Genomic DNA, 22,731 nt, shown 5'->3' with positions numbered 1-22,731 from the left:
TCTGTTTAAAAAAGAATTATTATTATTCAGGCTGAGGAGGTACCTCAAAGGTAAGTTGGCTGAAAGCAGGCTGGGATCCTTTCATTATTTTAGTTATGTATTTTTGTGGTGATTAGCAGTTTTATTTTCTTTGAAGATGATGATTAATGGAAATGAGAGAGAAGGGTTTTAGCTAAAAGTACGACAGAGATTTTCGGAATCAAGGCCTCTGTGAAATTACAGAAAATCCAGCATTTTCTTTCAGTGAGATGTAGGCAAATAATGCCGAGATAGACAAGGATAGTTATTACGTGGGTGTCAGGTGTGGCACGGCTGAGCTTGGAGCCTGTGGATCAGGCACTGGCTCCCTGCAGTCCATGGAGGAAGAGGGCCACTGCAGGGGGAGTTTGCCACTGCAGCCCACGACCCTCCTGGCCGGGGAAGTCAAGTGAGGCCAGGGGGCCAATCAAGTGCCATCTGGAAGACAGAGGCTGGGAGGCACAGAGGGAGGACAGGGCGGTCTCTCCGGTGTCAGGTTTACCCAGGGGGAAATCAGCTGTCTGCACATCTTCAGGTCCCTCACTAACAGCTCGTTGGCCCTCCAGCATTTTGCCTTTCCCTGACCAGCCAGGAGGATTATGGGTTGTTGTTGTAACCGCCTGGCTGGCATAGCCTGCAGTTCCCTCCTCAGCCCTGGTGGTGCAGTGACCCAGTACACACACAATCGCCAAGGGATTGTTCAGATCCATAGCACTTGGTCCCTGCAAGATCACTGCTGTTGTGCCGGATCAATGAATACATCACATAACTAAAGGGTCTTGTGAATCCAGAATACACACATAGAGCAGTAAACAACAGTGGAGTCTTGTGGCATCTTAAAGACTAACGTGTGTGTGTGTGTGTGAGAGAGAGACGGCATTAGCTTTTGTATGCCAGAGCCTGCTTCATCAGATGCTTTTAACCCATGGAAGCTTGTGCCACAATATATTTGTTCATTGTTAAGGTGCTGCAAGACTCCAATGTTTTTGCTGGAGGAGACTAGGCCAGACTAGATGTGACATAAAGCATGGTATGGGCCCTTGTGAGCTTGGTGGTGGTTGTTTACTAAATAGCAGCCGTGAGGGCTTCTGATCCAAGTTGTGTCTGCGGCATGGAGAAGAGGGGAGATCTTGCCTCCTTTCCATCAGCTTTTGCTCTGTGTGTGTGTTTTAATTTTGCCATGTATCTTCATTGTCTGTGATGGGACCACTCGGACATCTCTGATGCAGAGACAGCAGAACAACCAGCCCTCCAATGAAACTCCCCTTTGCACCTCTGCTTGAGTTACTGCAGTGAGGTTTGCCTCCTTCTAGTTAGGAGGTATGTCCAATTCAGTGTCTCATGCAGAAAACAAAGAGGATGGGCTTCTCTGAGGGTAGGTGATTCTGACTTTTTCAAATTCTTAAAAGGAAACCCACTTCTAGATTTAATTCAGAAGAAAAAGTGTGCTTCAGCTATCAGAATTTGGGAAATACTGCACAAGTGTTATGTCAGTGTGTGTTTTTGGTAGATTTTTTTTAAAAAAAAATCACGTCCAAATAGTTTATTTTTAGGATATAAACTGTATGTAAGAAATTTCTGCTTGAATTCTCCCAGTCTAAAATTGTCACCTCAATTGTCGGCCTCAGTAAGGCAGATGGTGGAACAGATCTTCTCTCATTATCAAAAATGGATTCAGGGCAGCTTTGTCCTATAGCAGTGAAGTGGAGACAGAGGCTGCACAACTGGTTTTTATATCTTTCTATTTTAGGAAATTTCTTAGCCCACCTTTTGGATACCAAAATACAATGAACTGAAAAACCCAATAAAAATTATGATATAAAAACAGGTACAATCTATCCGTTCATTCAGCCTCCCCCAACCCGGCACCTTCCAGATGTTTCACACTAGAACTCTCATCAGCCCTAGCCAGCATGGCCAGTGGTCAGGGATAATGGGAGTTATGGTTCCAAAACATCTGGAAGGCACCAGGTTGGAGGAGGCTGAATTGAATCCTTAAAACAGCCGTACATGAGAGGTGTAAACATCTGGATCTGTTTAAAAATCTAGGGCCACAGCAGGAGGTTAAACAGATTAAAAGCATAGCAGAATAAACAAGTCCTTTCCATCTGCTCTCCAAAAGAAAGAGGGGGCCAACTGGACATCTTTTGGGACTGAGTTCCACAGTCTGGGTGTAGCTACCATGAGGGCCCACTCAGGAGGAGGTGGTTCTTCAGATAACCTAGTGTAGGGCTTTCTAGGTAGTAACTACACTTTGAATTGTGCCCAGAAACAACCTGGAAGTCAGTGCAAATGAAAAAAAACCCTGGTGTAATGTGATCTGAGAAGCAAATACCAGAAACCACTCTAGTTGCTGCGTTTTACACCAGCTGGAGTTTCCAAACACTCTTCAAGAACAGCCCCATGCAGAGCACGACGCAGTAGTCCAGTCTCTATATGACCAAAGTGTGAGCAACAGTGGGCAGATCTGCATGACCCAGGGGAGTGTAACCACAACTATGGGCAGGAATCAGCTTTCAGATCTGCCCAGATCAGCTGACCAAGTGTGCTTCTGTCTTGTCTGGATGAAGCCTCAGCTTATCAGCCCACATCCAATCCATCATTGGCCTGGACACTCCCAAACTCATCTGGGCATTGTGCAAATGGGGAATTCATGCATCTCTCCTGTAGAGGAAGCTGTGACCTGTACCCACACTGGGAGCTCTTCTATCTCCCCACAGGGGAGATGTGTGTGTTCCACCTTTGCACAATACCCAGAAGCATGAAAGAGGACATTCCATTCCCTGTTGCTGCTCCACCAAGGCATGCAAAGCAGTGCTCAGGGCCAAACAAGCCATGACATTACATATGTTAATACTTATGAGTACATTCAAGAGTGCATAACTGCCTGCTTGTCTTATGGGTCTCCACATGTCCTTAGAGACGAATTTGTGAGTTGGATTAATGAACCAACTACAGTTCTATGCTACCAATTTAGTAAGAGACTGTGGGTTTAGGGTAAGCAACCCATCATGTTCTCTGGCCTTGATCTCCACTGCCTGGCTCAGAAGAGAACTCCGAGGTGGAGGAGGTATCATCCAGTGAGCTATTGTCTGTTATCCTGGGACCTTTCAGGTCAGAAGGCATGGCTTTCTCAGACTCGTCAGACTCAGAGGGCAGCCCACCCCACACACTGTCCTCACCACCCCCATGCTGGAGGATCTAGCGGTTGCAGAATTGAGCGATGGCCCTTTAAGAGCCAGGGAGCCCTGGGCGGGGCGGGGCGGGGGCGGTTAACAGCAGTCCCAGTTCAGTCAGCTTTCCTATAGCCTCAGAAGCCCTCTGCATGTTCCTGAGACACCACGGCCCCATCTATATGGGGCTTTTACTCCGATTCTACTCCACCCCCAAATTGATATTGTCAGAATACCTACACTGCTCTCCATAGCTAGCCTGGGGTTTCTTGCCCTAAATCTGTTTTTTTTCAAACTCTTTTTATGTTGGATTTTCCTGTCACAGCGGCTGCAGTGCTGTTTGGGAGTCTGTGTGACCTCAGCTGGCTTCGGTGCAGGCTGGTAGAAGCGGCACTGATTGGTGGAAGGGAAAGTGGCATGGTGTGGGGGCATGGGGAGAGCAGAGGAGTAAACGTGTCTACCCAGAAGTAACCCATTGCTTTCAGTCCCACATCACTGCCTCTCACTTTAAACAGTCGGGCTTGGGAGTGGGGGTGGGGGAGTCAGCCCTGCTGTTTTGAAACTGTGCAGCTAGGCAGGAGCTCAGCTGAGAAACGGTGGATGCCTGTTGATTTGAAGCTGTGCAGCTAAGAAAGGGTGGATGCCAGGGTGGATGATTTTCATGAACATGTACTCAGAAGCACTACATTGAGCCCGTGTGTGTGTGTGTGTGTGTGTGTGTGTGTGTTTGTGGGGGAGGCCTGCTGATTGGGTAGTTAATATACACCAAAGACCGCTCTCCCTCCTCACAGACTCTGCGCTCTCTGCTCTCAGCGCCTCTCATTCTGCTCAGTCTCTGGGCAGCAGCGGCTGTCTGCTTGCCGGCCGGCCTCATAACTGTGTGTGTGTATGTGGGGCATACAGGGCTTGTCACAAACGTCTACTCATAAACAAGTCCCGCATTGCACTTCGTTGAACACGCGCGGGAGGGGGAGCAAGCCTCCGCTCATTGGCTGCCCCGCACCTACACAATCACTGATGCGCATTCCTACTTGTGGCGGGACTCGCCCACCCCACCCCACCCCAACTAATGTGGCTTCAGTTCCCGTATACACTGCGAAAGCAGAGGAATGCAGCGCCGCGTGTACCATGGAAAGAGCTAATTCGATTCTGTGAAAATGCAGATTTTGCCCCAATCGCTTCACAAAGCGTTTCCATTTAGATTGTCCCCAGCTCTTCTTGAGTGAGTTCCAGCCGACATAGATCTGTCTGTGGTCCTGACAGACTCTGCCTGGTTTGACCTTGCCTTGTCCTCCTGCACAGCTGGGCTTGACTCTGCTTCACCAGGCTTGACTCTGCCCCTCCCTTCTAGTAAGTGCAACTGCTTCAGATCGGCTCCCCTGGGAACTCTGAGCTGAGCTAGATGGGACACAACCACAGGACCATCTTGCCCAGCGTTCTGCTTCCCACACTGGCCAGCCAGGTGCTTCCAGGAAGAGGAAGGCAACGGCCCTTCGACATGGTGCTCCCCACAGCAAGTTGAACCCAAGAGGCATATTGCCTCTGAACCTGGAGGCTCCACTGAGCCCGGGGTAGGAAACTTGGTGCCTTCTGGATGTTTTGGACCAGAACTTCTATCACTCTCAGCCAGCATGGTCAACAGTCAGGGATTGTGGGAGATGTAGCCCAAAACATCTGGAGAGCACCAGGTGACTGAACTATTTATTAATTAAAATATTTCTGAACAACCTTTCATGACATAAAAGCCTCTGCAAGGTGGAGTACTATTTTCAAATAAAACATTGGATGGATGGAGGAATGAATGAATGAATGAATGTATGTATATGTGTGTGTATATATATAATTAAAATACATATGCCTCTTAAAATGAACAGTACAAGTCAATCCTAGTGACATCCATGAATAAAACAAACTGAAATTAAATAAAAAAAACAAACAAACTAGTAATGATGGAGCCACACACATTTCTAGGGGAAGGGAATTCCATAAATGTGGGACCACCACTGAGAAAGCCCTGCTGTTGGAACCTGTCACTCTGACATCTTCTAATGACGGGCCAGGGAGCAGGGCCTCTGACGCTGATCTCATTGGTTTGTACAGGTATGGGCAATTCTACAAATAATCAGACCCCAAACCGTTTAGTGCTTTGTAGGGTAAAATCAGCACTTTAAATTGGGTCCAGAAAGAAGCCAGCTGCCAGTGTAACTGGTACAGAATCTGTGTAATGTATGCTGCATGCTCAGCTCCCACAAGCGTCCTCACTGCTGCATTTTGTAGCGGTTGGAGGGTTTTTTTTAAAGGTGCAGAGCGCATCACAGTAATCTGGCCTGGATGTAACTAGTGCCTGAGCCAAGATCTGCTTGCTCCAGATAGTGCTGCAGTAGGCAAATCCGCTGAAGCTGGTCAGTCATGATGACGGACGTATCCTCCACGAATCTGCCTTGTTTCCTTTTGGAGCCATGTGTGCCAGCGGCCAGCATCACGAACTGCGGCAGCGAATGCCAACACAGAAAGATGTGTTAAGTGTTCGAAGCTGCTTCCGTTGGGCTGCAGCTCCCATCATTCCCAGCCAGCATGGCCAATGATGGCTGGGAATGATGGGAGTTGCAGTCCAACACATCTGGACGGCTCCAGATTGGTCCACACCATCCAGCCCAGTGCTGTCTGTCCTGACTCCAAGGTCTCAGAGGGAGGAAGTTCCAAGCCCTGCTCTGGAGAAGCCAAGGGGCCTCCTGCATGGCAAGCATGGTCTTTACCAGTAAGCCGTGGGCCTGCCCATAATTGGCAAGTTGTCATTAGGATTGGACATTAAACATGGCTAACTTAAGAGAGGGTCTGGGAAGGCAAACTCGCCCTGAGGCTACATCCTCCAGCCAATAAGACCAGTTTCTTAGCAGTTTGTGCATGCTCAGAAGCACACGGTCCAATTTCATGTGCTTCCACAACCCCCCATTTATTTCAGAGGGGTTTACATGGGGAAACCTTTCTGTGGATTGTGCCACTGTGTTAGTCAGTGGGAAGAAGGGAGCTGTTTGGATTTTTCACCTCAAACCCCAAGATCTCTTCCAACTGCAAGAGGGGGAGGGGCGGGAAACGGTAAAGCAGAACTGGGAGGCTGTATGAAGATTCTTTTTGCGGGGTGCTTTACCGTGGGAATGAGTGCATGGCTGCATCAATAAAACCCAATGCAGAAAGGATCTTCATACAGTTGTGTTCACTATTGCATCAAGATTGCTTTTTCTTTTTTGTTGTTGCAGGATTTTATCAATGTGTACGTGAGCATTGTTAATATTGGTGTGTGTGTGAAGATGCCAATTGAATGGAAGGAACTGAATGCTGCAGGAAAGTGATCATGGTCTTATTTCGGCATTCTCCAAGTTAAATTGGAATTGAGGAGGAGCAGAACACTTGGCAGAACAAACCAGAAAGGAATGAGGGAGATCTGTTCATTCCTATTCTACACGGGTTCTGAGTTTTTGTGTGTTTGTTTGTTTTGCACAGAGTTCTGCTGATTTGTGCTTGTGCTCCTGCACATTGGTAAAAACACCCAGCAAAAGCAGTCTTGATGCGGACTCCCACTTCTAGCTTCATCTGCTTGGTTTTCTTCTCTTCTGCAATAATGGTTTGGATGAAGACTTGACTTAGATTCCTGCATTGAACAGGGGGTTGGACTCGATGGTCTTATTTATTTTATTTTAATTTATTAAATTTCTTAATTCCCAATCTGGCCGGTTGTACAAACAACAGTAACATTTTACATTAAAACATCATATTCTAAAAATACCCTTACCCACCCCAGATGCTTGCCTGAACAACAAGCCTTCAATGTGTGGTGGAAGCTCATTATAGGACCCTTGCAACCCTGCTGTCCTATGATTCTATGAAGGCTTGGGCATAGCTGGGGGAGGCGTCAGATTTATTTCTTGTATTTTTATCCTGCACTTTTTCCATGGTCCTTGAGGCAGCATATCAGGGGTAGGCAACTGCAGGAGGTCCAGGAGCCATTTTTGCTCCTTCCCCTCCGGGGTCGCTCGCAGGTATTGAATATTTTTTTTAAAAATTAAAATAAAACATCTGTAGTGCTACGGAGCACCAAAAGGGACACCGTTTCAAAATTATATATGTATGTATATAGTGGGGTAGCATTTTGCTGACCCCTAATATATAGTTTTCTTCCATGCCCTGCCCCCTGGGCTCCAGTGAGGTGATTTTAGACTTCATGGTCTTATGGAGGCTGCCTTTAGATGGCCATGTGTGTGATTTCAGTTGTGAAGCACACAACTAGCATTTCTCTTCACCCCCAGCCACCATTCCATGCTTTACAACAGCTTCTAGATTCCAGATATGTTGGAGCAATAAACAAAGACAAAAGAAAGAAATACACATACTTTGAGCATGTGTAGTGTCACATCTTAAACTCACTGAAGTCATAGTATCATCACGACTACAGGAATAAAATGGAGTGTGCTTCTGTTGCCCTGATGTCCTTATCATGAGTCGCTCTCTGGATGGCCCCCTTAATCTCATAAGAACCCAGTAATGTAGGCTGAGAGACAGTGATTGGCCCAAGGTCATCCAATGAACTTCATGGCTGAGTGGGGATTTGAACTCAGATCTCCCTGTCCCTTGACTGATACACTGACCCAGCCTTCCCCAACCTGGTGCCCTCCAGATGTGTTGGACACCAACTCCCAGCAGCCCCAGCTAGCTTGGCCAATGGGAGTTGTAGTCCAACACATCTGGAGGGCCCCAGGCTGGGGAAGGCTGCTTGAACCATCCTGTCAGGGTGGAAACTGAGCCCATAGAGCCCCAGAGCAGTTCTGATTCTGAGGAGGGACAGCAATCCGTGGGAGAGGAGCGCACTCATCTCTCACAAGCACAGCAGCTGGCAGAGATTCCTCCTGCCAGCATTCCTGAGAGAGATAGTGACCCTGGCAGCGAGAGAGCGCTGGAGGGGGGCTTGCTGGATGCTCGGCGCGGACGCAGGGAGCGGCGACAGATGGAAGGTGCCGAAAGGAGGTGCTCCGTTCGTTTGGCGCTAAAACAACGGTCACGTCTCGAGGACCCAAGGGTATTTATTTATTTATTTATTTCTATACCTCCCAATAGCCGAAGCTCTCTGGGTGGTTCACAACAATTAAAACCAAACAACACACAATAAAACAATTTAAAATATATAGAACATTAAAACCACAATATAACAATACAACCACAATAAAACCTAGCAGCAGTGCAGGAGTTTAAAATACAAATTTTTAAAACAGCAAAGCTAAAAGTTTAGAAAGCTAAAATGCTAAAATGCCTGGGAAAATAAAAAGGTCTTCACCTGGCGCCGAAAGGAATACAATGTAGGTGCCAGGCGAACCTCACTAGGGAGCTCATTCCAGAGCTGGGGTGCCACAGCAGAAAAAGCCCTCCTCCTAGTAGCCACCCACCTCACTTCCTTTGGCAGGGGCTCACGGAGAAGGGCCGCTGACGATGATCTTAAGGTCCGGGCAAGCACATATGGGAGGAGGCGATCCTTCAGATAACCTGGCCCCAAGCCGTTAAGGGCTTTAAATGTTAATACCAGCACTTTGAATTGGGCCCGGAAAATGGACTGGCAGCCAGTGCAGCTGGAAAAGTACTGGCGTAATATGAGCTCGCAGGCCAGTCCCTGTTAACAATCTTGCTGCCCTATTTTGGACCAGCTGAAGTTTCCGGACCATTTTCAAAGGCAGCCCCACTTATAACGCATTGCAGTAATCCAGACGAGAAGTTATCAGAGCATGGATCACTGTAGCTAGGCTATCTCTGTCCAGATAAGGGCGTAGTTGGTATACCAGCCTAAGCTGATAAAAAGTGCTCCATGCCACTGAGTTCACCTGTGCCTCAAGTGACAGTTCTGGATCCAAGAGCACCCCCAAACTACGAACGTGATCCTTTAGGGGGAGTGCAACCCCCTCCAGAACAGGTTGAGTATCACCTAGCCGGGCAGACAAACCACCCACTAACAGTACCTCCGTCTTGTCTGGATTGAGTTTCAGTTTATTGGCCCTCATCCAGTCCATTACCGTGCCCAGGCACTGATTCAGAACAGCCACTGCCTCACCTGGTTTTGATGAGAAAGAGAGGTAGAGCTGGGTGTCATCCACATATTGATGGCACCTCAGCCCATACCTCCGGATAACTTCCCCCAGCGGTTTCATGTAGATGTTAAACAGCATGGGGGATAAAATAGAATCCTGTGGAACCCCATGGCACAATTGCCATGGCACAGAGCAATAATCCCCCAGCACCACCTTCTGGAATCAGCCATCCAAGTAGGAGCGGAACCAGTGCAGTGCAGTGCCTCCAACTCCCAACCCAGACAACCTATCCAGAAGGATACCGTGGTCGATGGTATCGAAAGCCGCTGAGAGGTCCGGAAGAATCAACAGAGTCGCACTCCCCCTGTCCCTCTCCCAGCAGAGGTCATCCCACAGGGCGACCAAGGCAGTTTCCGTTCCAAAACCAGGCCTGAAGCCTGATTGAAATGGATCTAGATAATCTGCACCCACTCAAGCATCTTGCCCAGGAAGGGGATGTTGGCCCCTGGCCTATAATTATTAACATCCTCTGGGTCCAGGTTAGGCTTTTTCAGGAGTGGTCTGTTTACCGCCTCTTTTAAAGCGGACGGCACCACTCCCTCTCTCAAGGAGGAATTTACAACGTCCTGGACCCAGCCAGACATCCCCTCCTTGTTTGATTTAATAAGCCATGAAGGGCAAGGCTCAAGCACACAAGTGGTCGATCGGACTTGGCCAAGCACCTTGTCCGCATCCTCAGGCCTCAGTAACTGAAACTCATCCAATAAAACTGGACCAGACGGTGCTCTGAACGCCTCTACCAATGGAACTGCGTTAATCGTGGTGTACAATTCATGATGAATCTGAGCAACTTTATCTTCAAAGTGCCGTGCAAACTCGTCACAGCGTGCCACCGAGGGAGTTCCACCGTCTCTCTCCCTGGCCCAGAATGTAACAGGCCGCAAACCACTCAGAAAATCTCCACTGGATGACACTGAGAAGATGCAATGCTGGTGGAAAAGAACTGTCTCTTTGCCACCCTCACCGCCACAGAGTAGGCTTGATAGTGGGCTGTTACCTGTGTTCGGTCAGACTCAGCACGAGTTTTCCTCCACCTGCGTTCTAGCCATCTCCCCTCTTGCTTCATTGCCCTCAGCTCAGGTGTATACCAAGGAGCTGGCGGGGCTCTGCTCAGAGGGAGAGGGCGCTTGGGTGCGATCGTGTCAACTGCCTGAGTCATTTCTGCATTCCACAGAGCGACCTGGGCTTTGACAGGAGCACCAGCCATACCAGCAGGAAAATCCCCCAGAGCCCTCTGGAATCCATCAGAATCCATTAATCTCCGGGGGTGGACCATTTTAATAGGTCCCCCACCCTTGCAGAGGGGGAAGGCTACCAGGAGTCTAAACCTCAGCAGGAAGTGATCTGACCATGACAAAGGGACAGATGTTAATTCCTCCACTTTCAGATCACCATCCTCCTGCCCAGTCGAGAAAACCAGATCAAGAAAACCAGATCAAGCGTGTGTCCTTTTATATGCATTGGGTCAATGACATGTTGGGACAGCCCCATGGTTGTCATGGCGGCCATGAAGTCCTGAGCCACCCCGGATACAGCGGCCTCGGCATGGAAGTTGAGATCCCCCAGGACCATCATCCTAGGGGTCCTCAACACCAAGTCCGAGACCACCTCCGTCAGCTCAGGCAAGGAGTCTGATGGGCAGCGGGGTGGGCGGTACACCAACAGAATCCCTAATCTGTCCTGGGTACCCAACACAAGGTAAGGGGGAGGATCTCTCCATAGCCCATTAGTTCAGAGTCTTCCCGCGGTTCTCCTTCAAACTGGGACCAACTGCCTTACCTGGAGCTTAGGCTACTCTGCTATCTATCCCCAGTACAGTTCCTTGCTTAGTCACTAGTGATTAGTATCTGTAAGAGTCATAAAGTAATAAAGGAATAAAGCCTTGGAAAGAATCCTCATCATCTGTGTCCGGAGTTGGCTATTGGAGGGGACTGTAAGAGGCAGCTAGGGCGCTCCTGACACATCCCCTCTCCAGCTAGCCCTCCTTCCTACCCTCCCTATTCTTCTTTCTCCAATCAGGTGGCAGTTTTGAGTGGGATGATGATTTCCCCCTGATGGCTCAGAATCCGTCCTACGTCTCCATGGTGTCCGACCCCAGCGCAGCCAAGCCCCGTCTAGCCATGTCTTCACCGGTGCCCATGGCCCCTGCCTTGCTGCCAGCAGCCAAGAAAGCTGAGTCTGGCCTTGTGGACGCTCTGAGGTTCTCTCGCTTCACTGTCTCTCCTGCTCTGGAGCCACATCTTTCTCCGTCCTGTGACACCGAACTGGGACCCACAGCCGGTAAGTGGGCCTGGATGTGCATGGGCCTTGTCCAGGGGGTGGGGGTACCATAGCCTCTCCCAACCTGGGGCCCTCTACATGTGTTGGACTAAACTCCCATCATCCTTGGCCAGCATGATTGCTGTCCAGGAAATGGGGCAGGGCCCTCCAAAGGTGTTGGACTACAACTTCCACAATCCCCAGCCAGCCTGGGAGTTGTAGTCCAACATCAGGAGGGCCCCAGGTTGGAGAAGGCTGGGCTCCTAGGCCAGACTCATTCTGTGTGGGGCAGTAAGGAAGGAACATTGGATATGGGGCTGGGGCTGCCTGTGGTTTGGTTCAGTGACACAACTTCATGGCTGGGGGGTGGCGGGAAAGGAACTACCCTTAATCCCTAAGCTATTGAACCCTGGTTTCCTGGAATAAAAGGCAAGCACCCACTTGAGCCAAACAGGAGGTGCCTCGGTCACAGCTGAGCAATGGCGCCCTTAAGCCATCAAAAGCACAGGCCTGAATTTGAGTTCTGTGTGGGTGTTGTTTTTGGATGCTTAGTAGTGCCATCGGGATATGACTGAGGTCTAAAACTAAAGCTGAGCGCAAGTGCACCAGCCTCAGGCGAGTAGCTTTGCATATTTTGTCTCATACGCTCAACAAATGCGCCACAGCCACAGAGCAGCCAATGGCTGCGGAGACACTGAAATTACAAGGGTGAAGTGGCACAGGAGCGCATTGAGAGCACAAACCATTGCAGCAGCCTGTGGCCAGTGTGGCCTTGTCCTGCGGGCTGCATCTAAGGTAGTTGGTAAAGAAGTAATTTTAGAAACCATAGCACTAGATTCATTTTAATTCAGTCACGATAAAAATCTCCAGGTGATTGGATATTGGACAGTTATTCTTATGCAATCTGTTTCTGGCTTATTAGAATAAAGCAGCCTTCCCCAGTCTGGTGTTTTTGACTCCAGTTCCCATCACCCCCGGCCCAGCATGGCCCATTGGGATGAAGGGCATTGTAGTTCAAAATACCTGGAGGGTGCCAGGTCGGAATAAAGCCTCTGAGATCTCACAAGCTTCCCTTAACAGTAATGTTATTTTACTGAGCAGGGCTTGTGCACACCCACACCAACCATTATAAAATAGAACAGCTTCCGATAATAATCAACTTCCCCCACCCTCTCCAAGTCAGGTGCTTCCAGACTGGGAGGGCTGCTAGCACTCCTAGTCAAAAGACATCATGCAGCTCTTCCTCCTTTTCCTCCTTCATGGTTTTTCTGTGGTAAGGAAAAGACGGAACAGGTGAGGTGTTCATTTTGCAATTGCCCGGCTTCATTCTTGGGATTTGTGCGTGTGTGTGCGTGTGCATGTGCATGTGTGCGTGGTCCCTCAGGTCAGCTTCCATTTCTAACCCGTGTTTTCTCATTGCTTTTAAAAACTTTTTTCCTGCCACAGAAAATCCGTTAAGGAGGGAAGTATTTATTAAATGCATATTTGCGTTAGATGTCCAGGTTTGTTTTTTTAAAGCATCACCTGGGTGGGATGGGGGAATCACAGCAGGCGTTCAGGGAAAATTAATTTAATCCTTTCTGCTCCTGCTTTGGTCCTGAGGAAAATCCCTCTTCTGAAGCTGACATTTGATTGGACAGAAATCCTCCCCTTGGCATCAAAGGGGGAATCCCACCAACCCCCACAAAGTAAACAGCAGATTCAGTGAAGGTCTTTTCCTCAGGCCTGTAGAAGGGGAGGAAAGTGTTAAATCCCCCCTCTGCTCCTGCTGCTCAGCCACCCCCAGCTGATGCTCTTTGTGTTTTTTGACACCTGTACATTGAATGAAAAGGCACAAAGTGCTTTCAAGCAGTGAATAAGCAATCTAGAAGCAGAGTGAGCCACTCAGTTAAATGAAGCTTCTCTTCTCTCTTCCAGGCCCGATTGAGAACTGAGACAAAGTAGCAACTGGACAACTCCGTCTCCTTGTAGTCTGAACATTCAGGGACCCCGCCCAGTCATCCAGTCGACTTGCCAATGCCAAGATAACCCCATGGGTTCCTGTGGCGGGTGGACGGACCGATGCATTTGTGTGTGCGTGCATTTGCGTGCATGGTGTGGGCCCATTGTTGCTAACTGGAGCCTGACATATGCGGACTCTTGCCCTCCCTCTCCTGCCCACCAACATGCCCCCACTTGGGGAAGGCAGCAGGGGCTGGGGTGGCATTGAATTTTTTGTACAAACAATCACAGGCCGCCAAGTGATGAGGGCGGCATCTCCTCCATTTTAAGGCCCCTGCCCAGCACTGGCTTTTGAATGTATAACCCCTGTCCCCCCCAGCCTCCCTTCTGCTCTCTGATATGTCCCTTATAAGGACCCTCTGTGCCAAATTGAGAGGGTGGCGATGGGGTGGGGGGAATGGAGTCCCCTGGAAGTTGCTTCTGACTGCTCATGAGTCCTCTGCATCTCCCTGAATCTCACCAGCTGCAATCCCAGAATGTGGAAAATGGCTGCCAATTTAAATCCCTTTTGTGCCAAACGGAACTGAACAGGGCTGGTGACTCTCCCTTTTTAACCAGCATTATAAAAAGAAGGAAAGAGAATTGATTCAAACCTTGGACAAAATTTCATCAGCAAGATGGAGCAACCACATCAGACCCACTACCTTGGAATTGCCAGGGGGTGATTAGTCTCAACAAGGCAGGTGGTGCTATTTGGTTGGACATAGGAACCCTTTATCTGACCCCAAAGGAATGATCCATAAGTATCATTTCTCAAAAGTGACATGCATTGGTCAGCATCCTCTGGTTGGTATGTGAAGCGATACTGGAGAATGCTGAATTGGTCACACCACCCATTTGTCGTGGCCACGGGACAGACAGCCATTGGTTAATCATGGCAGTGCCCTCCATGTTGTCCTGGCTGGTTGGTGTGTGATACTTGGAAAATCATCCACGCTTCATACTTAGCATTGACAGAGACAGCTGGCTTTTCTTCGGATTGGCCTGGCCTTCCCAATCTCCCCACTGGTTTATGCTGGGAGGTTAATAAAGGCGACTGGGTCCTACTGGGGTACAATTGAAATGATGAGGATTTCCAGGGACAGGACTAGCCACTGATCAGTTGTGCCAAAAGCACTGGGTGAAGACAAGTAGGTGCTATTGGGCAATGGAACAGGGGGCTCAGAGGTGTAGGGAATCGTTTGGCCTCATCCAATCTGGGCATCTTGAGGTGATGAACCTTGTTCACTCTAGCTCTCTGCTTGCAGTACTTGCTGGCCAGATTTAGAAAGCAGGAACATCGATGCAGTGGGATGAGGTGGGCTCATCTTGGGGATTGGGCAAATATATGCATGAACCTGCAGGGGCCCTTCCAGCAGGGGACGGAGCAGGGATTAGAGCCAATGACCACTTGAGCCCTCCCAGAATTGGTTTCTGTAGAAAATATTCACTGGGCTCCAAACGTTATAATTGTTGGTTTGCGTTGAGCCTACAGTGGAGGCAGTCAAGCTGCAATTAGGGGGTTGGAGCTCTTGAATGTAAGGATTCGATACAACGTCCTTTTACCTTCTAGGGCAAGGGTTGGTTTAGAGTGTGCACTATTCCTCCCCCCTGCCCCCGGAAAATATTTGTGCCTAGCTAATACGAAAACAAAGACAGATATACGTAGGCCTGTTTTCCATATGTTCAGCCCTGATAGTCTGGAGAGATGGTGAGGCAAAGCAAACGGATGCGCTTGACAGACAGGAGAGGTGGCAAATTGCCAGGTGCACTGTTCTGCTTATGAGCAAGAGCTGCGAGGCAGGGAAGGCAGTAGCTGCAATCTGGCACCAGCTTGGTTTATGGAGCCAGGTGGAATCCCGTTGTCCCCCAGAGTCACCTGACCTAGAAGCTGCAACACTGCACTCTTTGCTATCTGCAGTGGCTACATGCACCAGAGTTCAGGCTAGCAGCTGCTGTTTCTGGAAAGCTGTCATAGTGGCAAGAAGAAGGCCCTTAATTTCGGCCACCAGAATCCCGGTGCCTTAACTGGTGAATCCATCCTCAAAACCATTAAGGCTAGCTGTCCCCCCAACATCCATCCCCTGGCATCCAACATGTTGATGATTACGTGTTCTGTTAAGAGCTGACACGTTGGCTTAATGGACGGAAGCACCTGGGAGTAAAAAGCTTGCAACATCCATCCCTCAGATGCTCAATGCTTGTCCTGGTGACTCCCCCCACTGGTAATGCTAGAGATTGCAAACCACCTAGCGTCTGGCCCTGAAGTCATTGGCAGGGCTGTGCCGGCCCTGCCTCCTATTCCAGTCTTCACGCCTCATGTGTCAACTGTCTGTGCCTCCCTCAGGAGACCTGCTATCCACTGTGAGAGCCCCTGGCTTAAGGGACGATGCGCCCGACCTAAGGCATTCTCCCTTCCATAAAATGGCCTTACTGAAGGCATCATCTTCATAGCTTCCAACCACTTTCAGATTTCCCAGGTAGAACAGAGCCCTATGTTGGTATCCAGAGAGCATTTGTGGGCATAAAGTGTGGAAGGGTGTGTGTGGGGAGTACACCCCACCCCCCAGCCCTAATATCGCTGTGTGTGTTGGGTCCAACCCCCAACTCTCATATATTCAGCAGGAAGTTCTGAAGGGGAATTCTTCATGTGATCAGTTCCATGCGCTTAGAATCCTCCCCACAACTGGGAACCACTCAACATCTGGAAGCCAGGACTGGAGTGAGTGCATGCAGTGGCATCAGGGACAGGGCTGGTGTGTGTGGCCCTGTGCTCTCCTCCACACTTCATGTCCACGTCGGCATCCAAAGTCAGAACAATGTGCCCATTCTAGCATGGTATTGGGCTTCCCATGTTTGCCCAGTGTCTGCAGGCATTTCACCTTACCTAGATTCCCCACGTGCCAAGACAAAGGTGGTGTCACAGACTCCATGGTAATGGCCGCCACGTTTGTTTCAAATCACTTCTTTGTAATTCTGAGGGAAGCAAGAGATTGGATGCCACATTAATAACCCCCTGCTCCCACTGGACTGCATAGATACAAAGAAGGAAAGGGGGGATATATTTTGCCAAATTTATGTAGGGGTAAAAACAAAACATGAAAAAAGAGGATGGGGGGTGAATGAAAAGAAACACAAAAATGCACATTCAACCTTTCTTCTATTCTATATAGACGATTCCACAGGGGTTGGAAGTAAACATAGGTGGGTGGGTGAAAGGGTAGGGAATGTGAATATTCGAATAGGCTGGGGAAAGATGCATTGGGGTGGATGGATTGAGGTGTTGTGGGGAGTGGATGGCCAGAGATGTTATGAGGGCTGGATGTAGGGGTGATGATACATTAATGGAAGGGTTGTGGGAAGGAGTATGTAGGGGTGGGGAGAGTATTTAAATATCAGAACTTTTAAAAAAAATCTCCAAATTCTGCAATGATAATAAATTGTGCATATTTGCATTCATTGAATTAATTTGCCTAATTTGCCACTGGAGAAGCCTCAGGCTTCTCCAGGTTCTGGAAATGGATGTGGAAGGGAGCACAAGGACTAGGGGTGTGGAAGGGGAAATGGCTTTTTCAGATTTGGTGGGAGGGGAAAACAAACGTTGGGTGCGGGGCAGCTGGGCTGTGAGGAAAAGATAGTGGAAGTATATAGAGTGCATCGTCCAGTTTCCCGACTCCTGAAATCTGCCTATTCAAGTCATCTCCAGCCTAACTTTTAAAGCAGGGGTGAAGAGCAATATTGGCATGAGGGGCTCTCTGCAGACCAGATGATCATGTCATCCCCCTACAAGGGCGCCCCCCCAATTTTAGTCTTTCTCTGTGCAGGAAGAGGCATGGAGTTCCATGCCTGTCCCAGCATGGAGAAAAGGCTGCTCCTCCCAGTGCTGGCTGAGTCCCTGGCTTCGTGGGGCACCTCATGAAGTGATGGAGCCAGCGCCAGGAAAAGTGGGTGCCCTTCCTGGCTCCAGCCGAGTCCCTGGTTTTGTGTGGGCCCCAGCATCCCTGTGTGAAGTGACTCAGCAGGCACCAGGAAAGGCGAGTGCTCTTCCCAGTGCTGGCTGAGTTCCTGTCACCGGCCTCCCTGCTGTTATCTCCAATCTGAGAGAGTAACTGGGATTCCCCTGTGCGTTGGGGATTCCCCCTCAGCAGAGCTGCATGCAACGGAATCTCCACTGTTATCTACAGTCTCAGGCCAAGAGGTAACAGTCGGGATTCCTCCAGGTGGTGGGATTTGGAAGTCAAGCTCTGTCCCCGGAAGCAGGGGGCTACATAGGCCAGATTGGAGAGCTTGGCCGGCCAACTTAGGCCCACAGGCCAGGGGAGGCTGCCTCCCTGTTTAAAGCGTTCCTTCTTTATCAGTGAGATCAGAAATGTGTTTTCTCTAAAAACAAAAGCAAGCATCCTTCACTTGCCACCAAGCTGCCGTTCTAGACAACTGGGGTGCTTCCAGATAGGTGGTTTCTGGTGCTACTGATCAGAAGACACCGTGCAGCTTTGCCATCTTTTCCTCCCTAACAAATTTTCTGTGGAAAAAGAAAAGATGGTAGTAGGAAAACACAGGAGGGTTACAACTGGAAGGTGACATCTGGGCTTCCTCTTGTAAAATTCCACAAATAGGGCAGGGCAGATGTACAGTCAGGGCCAGAAATATTGGAACAAGGATAACTGTTTTGGCAGTTGGCCTCTGTACACCACCACATTGAAGTTGAAAGGAAACACACCCAGATGGGAGCAAAGTCAAGACTTTCAGCTGTAATTCAAGGGGTTTGGCAAAAGTGGGGCACTAACCATTCAGGAAGGACAGCCAGTGGCATATGCCCCCCCCCATCGTTGGGGGCTCATAAGTAATGGAATGAATGGCTGACAAGCAGCTGCATGGCCAGGTGTGGCCTGTTTCCTGGGTACCCCATGACCAATCAAGCAGATGAAAGGCCTGGAGGTGGTTCTGAGTGTTACATTTGCATTTGGTGGCTGTTCACTGGAATTCCCAACATGAGGTCCAAAGAGGTGCCCATGCGAGTGAAGGAGGCCATCATTAGGCTGAGGAAACAAAATAAACCCATCAGAGAGATAGCAAAAACATTGGGAGTGGCCAACACAACAGTTTGGAACATCCTGAAAAAGAAGGAATTAACTGGCAAGCTCAGCAACAGCAAGAAGCCTGGAAGACCACAGAAGACAACTAAAGTGGATGACCGCAGAATTCTGCTCATGGTGAAGAGGAACCCTTTCACAACATCTAGCCAGGTCAAGAACGCTCTTGTGGAGGGAGACATGTCATTGTAAACATCTATAGTCAAGAGACAGCTTTAGGAATGTAAATACAGAGGCTTCATAACAAGGTGCAAACCACTGGTAATGCTCAAGAACAAACAGGCCAGATTAGCCTTTGCCAGCAAACATCTAAAAAAAGCCTGCCCAGTTCTGGAATAAGATTCTTTGGACTGATGAAACCAAGATTAACTTGTGCCAGAATGATGGGAAGAGAAAAGTATGGAGAAGGAAAGGAACAGCTCATGATCCAAAGCATACCACATCATCTGTCAAACATGGTGGAGGCAGTGTTATGGTATGGGCATGCATGGCTGCCAATGGAACCAGGTCACTGGTGTTTATTGATGACCCGACTGCTGATAAAAGCAGCAGGATTAATTCTGAAGCATATAGGGCTATACTTTCTGCTCCGATTCAGCCGAATGCTGCCAAACTGATAGGATGGCACTTCATATTGCAGATGGATAATGACCCAAAACATACAGCAAAAGCTCCCCAAGAGTTTCTCAAGGCAAAGAAGTGGGATGTTCTTCAATGGCCACGTTAGTCACCTGATCTCCACCCAACAGAGCATGCTTTTCACTTACTGAAGACAAGACTGAAGGCAGAAAGACCCACAAACAAGCAGCAGCTGAAGGCAGCTGCAGTAAAGGCCTGGCAAAGCATCTCAAGGGAGGAAACTCAGCATTTGGTCATGTCCATGAGCTCCTGTAAGTAGGGCAGACAGAGGGAGGTGCTGCCAGGCCCTCAGTCTTGCAAAATTACCTGTTGGACTTGAAGGACCTTGGTCCTGATAATCATGTCAGGGGCTGGCACCCGACAAGAGGCGCGACGGGAGTGACGGGGGAACTATCCGAAGGAGCTGAAGTTTCTCCAGACCAAGAGAAGTCAATGGCTGCTGGGCCATTGCAAAAGGTTACATTAGTACCAGGCACATGTTAAAGATGTAGTACAGCCTATCCCAACTTGGTGCTCTCCAGATGTGTTGGGATCACAACTCCCATCACCCCAATAATTGCTCATGCTGGCTGGGGTTTATGGGAATTGTAGTCCAAAACATCTGGAGGACACCAGGTTGAGGAAAGCTGGTTCAGCACATATGTACAGTGAGCATATGGCAGAACACATACTTTGCATTCTGTTCTGTGGCAGAACACATAATTTGCAGGCAAAAGGTCCCAGGTACCATCCCCTCTACCTCCAGGTAGGACTGGGAAATACTCCTATCTGAAGCCCTGGAGAGCTGCTGCTAGTCAGACTAAATGGGTCAACGGTCTGATTCAGTAGAAGCTTTGTTCTACTGCTGAACATACGAGGCAAATACATGCAGTTGCTCTACATCATCAGAAGCGCACAACCTGCAACACTCCCGGCATGGCCCACAAAGCCAGTGGGGCCCTACTCACTTCTCCCCACAGCTCTTGCATCCTGCATCCGAGACTGTGGTTTTCCTTCTGTGAGGAGTGGCAGAGAAACAGCATCCTTGGAGGCGATCCCTGGGGGATATGAGAGGCTTTCAACTGCACCCTCTACAATCCCTAGATCTCAGTGGGGAGGGAGGGGAGGTTTAAACTCCCCATCCCTGTGTACCGAAACATGTGAGATGTATATATGTGCATGCATATGCACATGTGTGTGCCCGCCCAGCCAATACCAGATGCAGCCCTCAGGACCAAAAACGTTGCACACCCCTGCACTGCATGCATACCCTGAGACCACGCTGCAGTGAGCTGGGGCCAATCTCAGCTGTTTCATTGCATTTTTCCGCAGTACACTCAGAGGGAATTAAATGCATTTATCCCGCCTTGTGCATTGTGGAGTACAAGGACCGGTGCCCTAACTCAGTGGCAGAGCGCACACTTTGTATACAGGCCTCGGGGTTCAATCCCTGGCACCTCCAGGTAACAGGATCAGGTAGCAAGTGGCAGAAAAAGACCTTTTTCTACCTAAGATCCCGGGGAGCAGGTGCCAGGCAATACTGGGATGGACAGACAAATAAACTGGCCTGGTGTAAGGCAGCTTCCTAAGTGAGCATATTACTTATTTTTCATTTCTTTATTAAATTTAGCATGTACCTGCTCGAAGTGAAAATCCCTGAAACTCTTGCACCATTTGCTGTAATGCCACCAGCGGCAGCTCTATATTTGGAGTGAATAGGGCAGAGATCCTCTGCCTCTCCCCCATGCGCTTGTGGCACAGAAATCGCCCCACAACCAGGCACATTTGCTCCAGTGCACAGCATACAATTGTTAATCTGGTACTGAAAAGGGTTAACAAAGAGTAAAGATGGCTGATTTAATCTGGGAGAGGCCTACAAGAAGAGCCCCGAGAAGACCCCAGACTCATAACCAGCTTTATATTCCAGACTCTTGACCCCTGGGCGAGAAGACCATGAAGTCTGAATCACGAAGACCCCATGAACACTGGGGTGCTTCGGACTTATTTGGTGCATGTTCTGAGGTTAAACAGGACTGAATTTACAACAATTGCCAATGGCCACGCATGACTCTCTCCTGCCCTCTTCCGACAATCGCAGTCGAATATTGAGTTTCTGCCCTGCCCTCCTCACCAGCCCTAATGAGCACCAACCGCCACTGAATGCCACCCTCCCCCTACCCTATCTGCCCTGAGATTTGGTATAATGAATTGCTCCCATTTCATTTCCAGATAACAAGAAATCCTAGACAGGCATAGGTTTATATTAAACTTTATTAATATTAGAATTGGAAAGTATCAACAGGGAGATATATACAGAGCTAATGAGACTCCCCCACACCTCCACGGACTCTTGCACACACACATATCCCTATTCAATGATGCTTCTTACACACACAGACTCATCATCTTGTATTGTCCAGCCAAGAAATGATGAGAGTTTTCCTACTCCTAGGGTGCAATCCTATCTGGGTAGTTGCCAGCCTCCTAAACCGGACGCTGCTGACTACGCAATGCAAGGTGGCTGGAGCACGGAGGGGATCCTTTGGCCTCCCTGCATTTGGCCTCCCTGCATTTTTGCCTAGATGGGTGATTTTGCCCATCTAGGTGCAGCTTCGGGGAGGGGAGGGGGCCTGGAGACCGTGGTCTTCTCCCCTCCCCACCTCCGGGACCACCCCCTTTCCCCATCTCCACGCTCTGTTTCCAAGTGCGGAGATTTAGACAGTGCAGACAGAACTGCTCTGGATATGAGGGGGCAGGGACCTCAGTTTTTGAGAACCAAGGTCAGAGCCCTGGCTCTGACCTTGGTTGCCAGAAACCAAACAATCCTATGACCCTCCAGACAGTGTCTAGTGGCCACAGGATTGCTCCCCAAGGGTGTTAAGACTTTCTTCGCCATTTAGAAGGGCAATACAGACAACCGGCTTATGTGTGCACACCATGGTAAGTTACCATTTGGTGACTGTTTGCGTATATCCATTTTTGCTCACACAAATATGTCGCCAGAAAAAGGCACGATGGATCCTTTCCATCTGGGGGCTGCAGATCACAAGTAAGCTGAAACAGAATTTCATTTAAAAAACAAAACCAGAATTCTGATTTTGTTTTGATGTGTTACAATGAGTTGTGCTCCTGTAAATCAAATTATCACCGCCGCCCCCATGCCTTCAAAGCAGAATATCTGAAAATCAAAACTTCCAATCATTTCAACATTCAATCCTGGAATTTTGATACTTTGATTTCTTAGATATGACATTCTACTATTTGAATTCACACTTCAGGCTTTCAAGTGGAAATATGCAGGATGCAAAACCCCTCCAGAATGGTTTCAACTGAAACAGGCATAGACAAGAAAACACACACATACATAGAACAAAAATGTGGTGATGGTAGTCATTTCTCTCTAGCAAAGGGAAGGAAACACAAAAGTATCTTTTAGTATGTCCCTACAGATGTAATCCTATA

General features: G+C 48.9%; 1 protein-coding gene across 1 annotated transcript in view; it reads left to right on the top strand.

The window, feature by feature from the left end:
* The window catches only part of LMTK3 (lemur tyrosine kinase 3), a 39,299-nt gene extending 25,787 nt beyond the window's left edge, over positions 1-13,512 (top strand). The window contains exons 14-15 of the mRNA XM_084807768.1: positions 11,339-11,599; positions 13,496-13,512. Of these exons, the coding sequence (XP_084663894.1) occupies positions 11,339-11,599; positions 13,496-13,512 (278 nt within the window). The remainder of the gene's footprint in view (positions 1-11,338; positions 11,600-13,495) is intronic.
* The last annotated feature ends 9,219 nt before the right edge of the window (positions 13,513-22,731 follow it).

Source organism: Heloderma suspectum, chromosome 6, assembly GCF_057233095.1.
Source record: "Heloderma suspectum isolate Gila_16-S chromosome 6, 16-S_ref, whole genome shotgun sequence".
NCBI classification, from domain to species: Eukaryota; Metazoa; Chordata; class Lepidosauria; order Squamata; family Helodermatidae; genus Heloderma; species Heloderma suspectum.
This window is presented reverse-complemented; position numbering and strand designations above follow the sequence as displayed.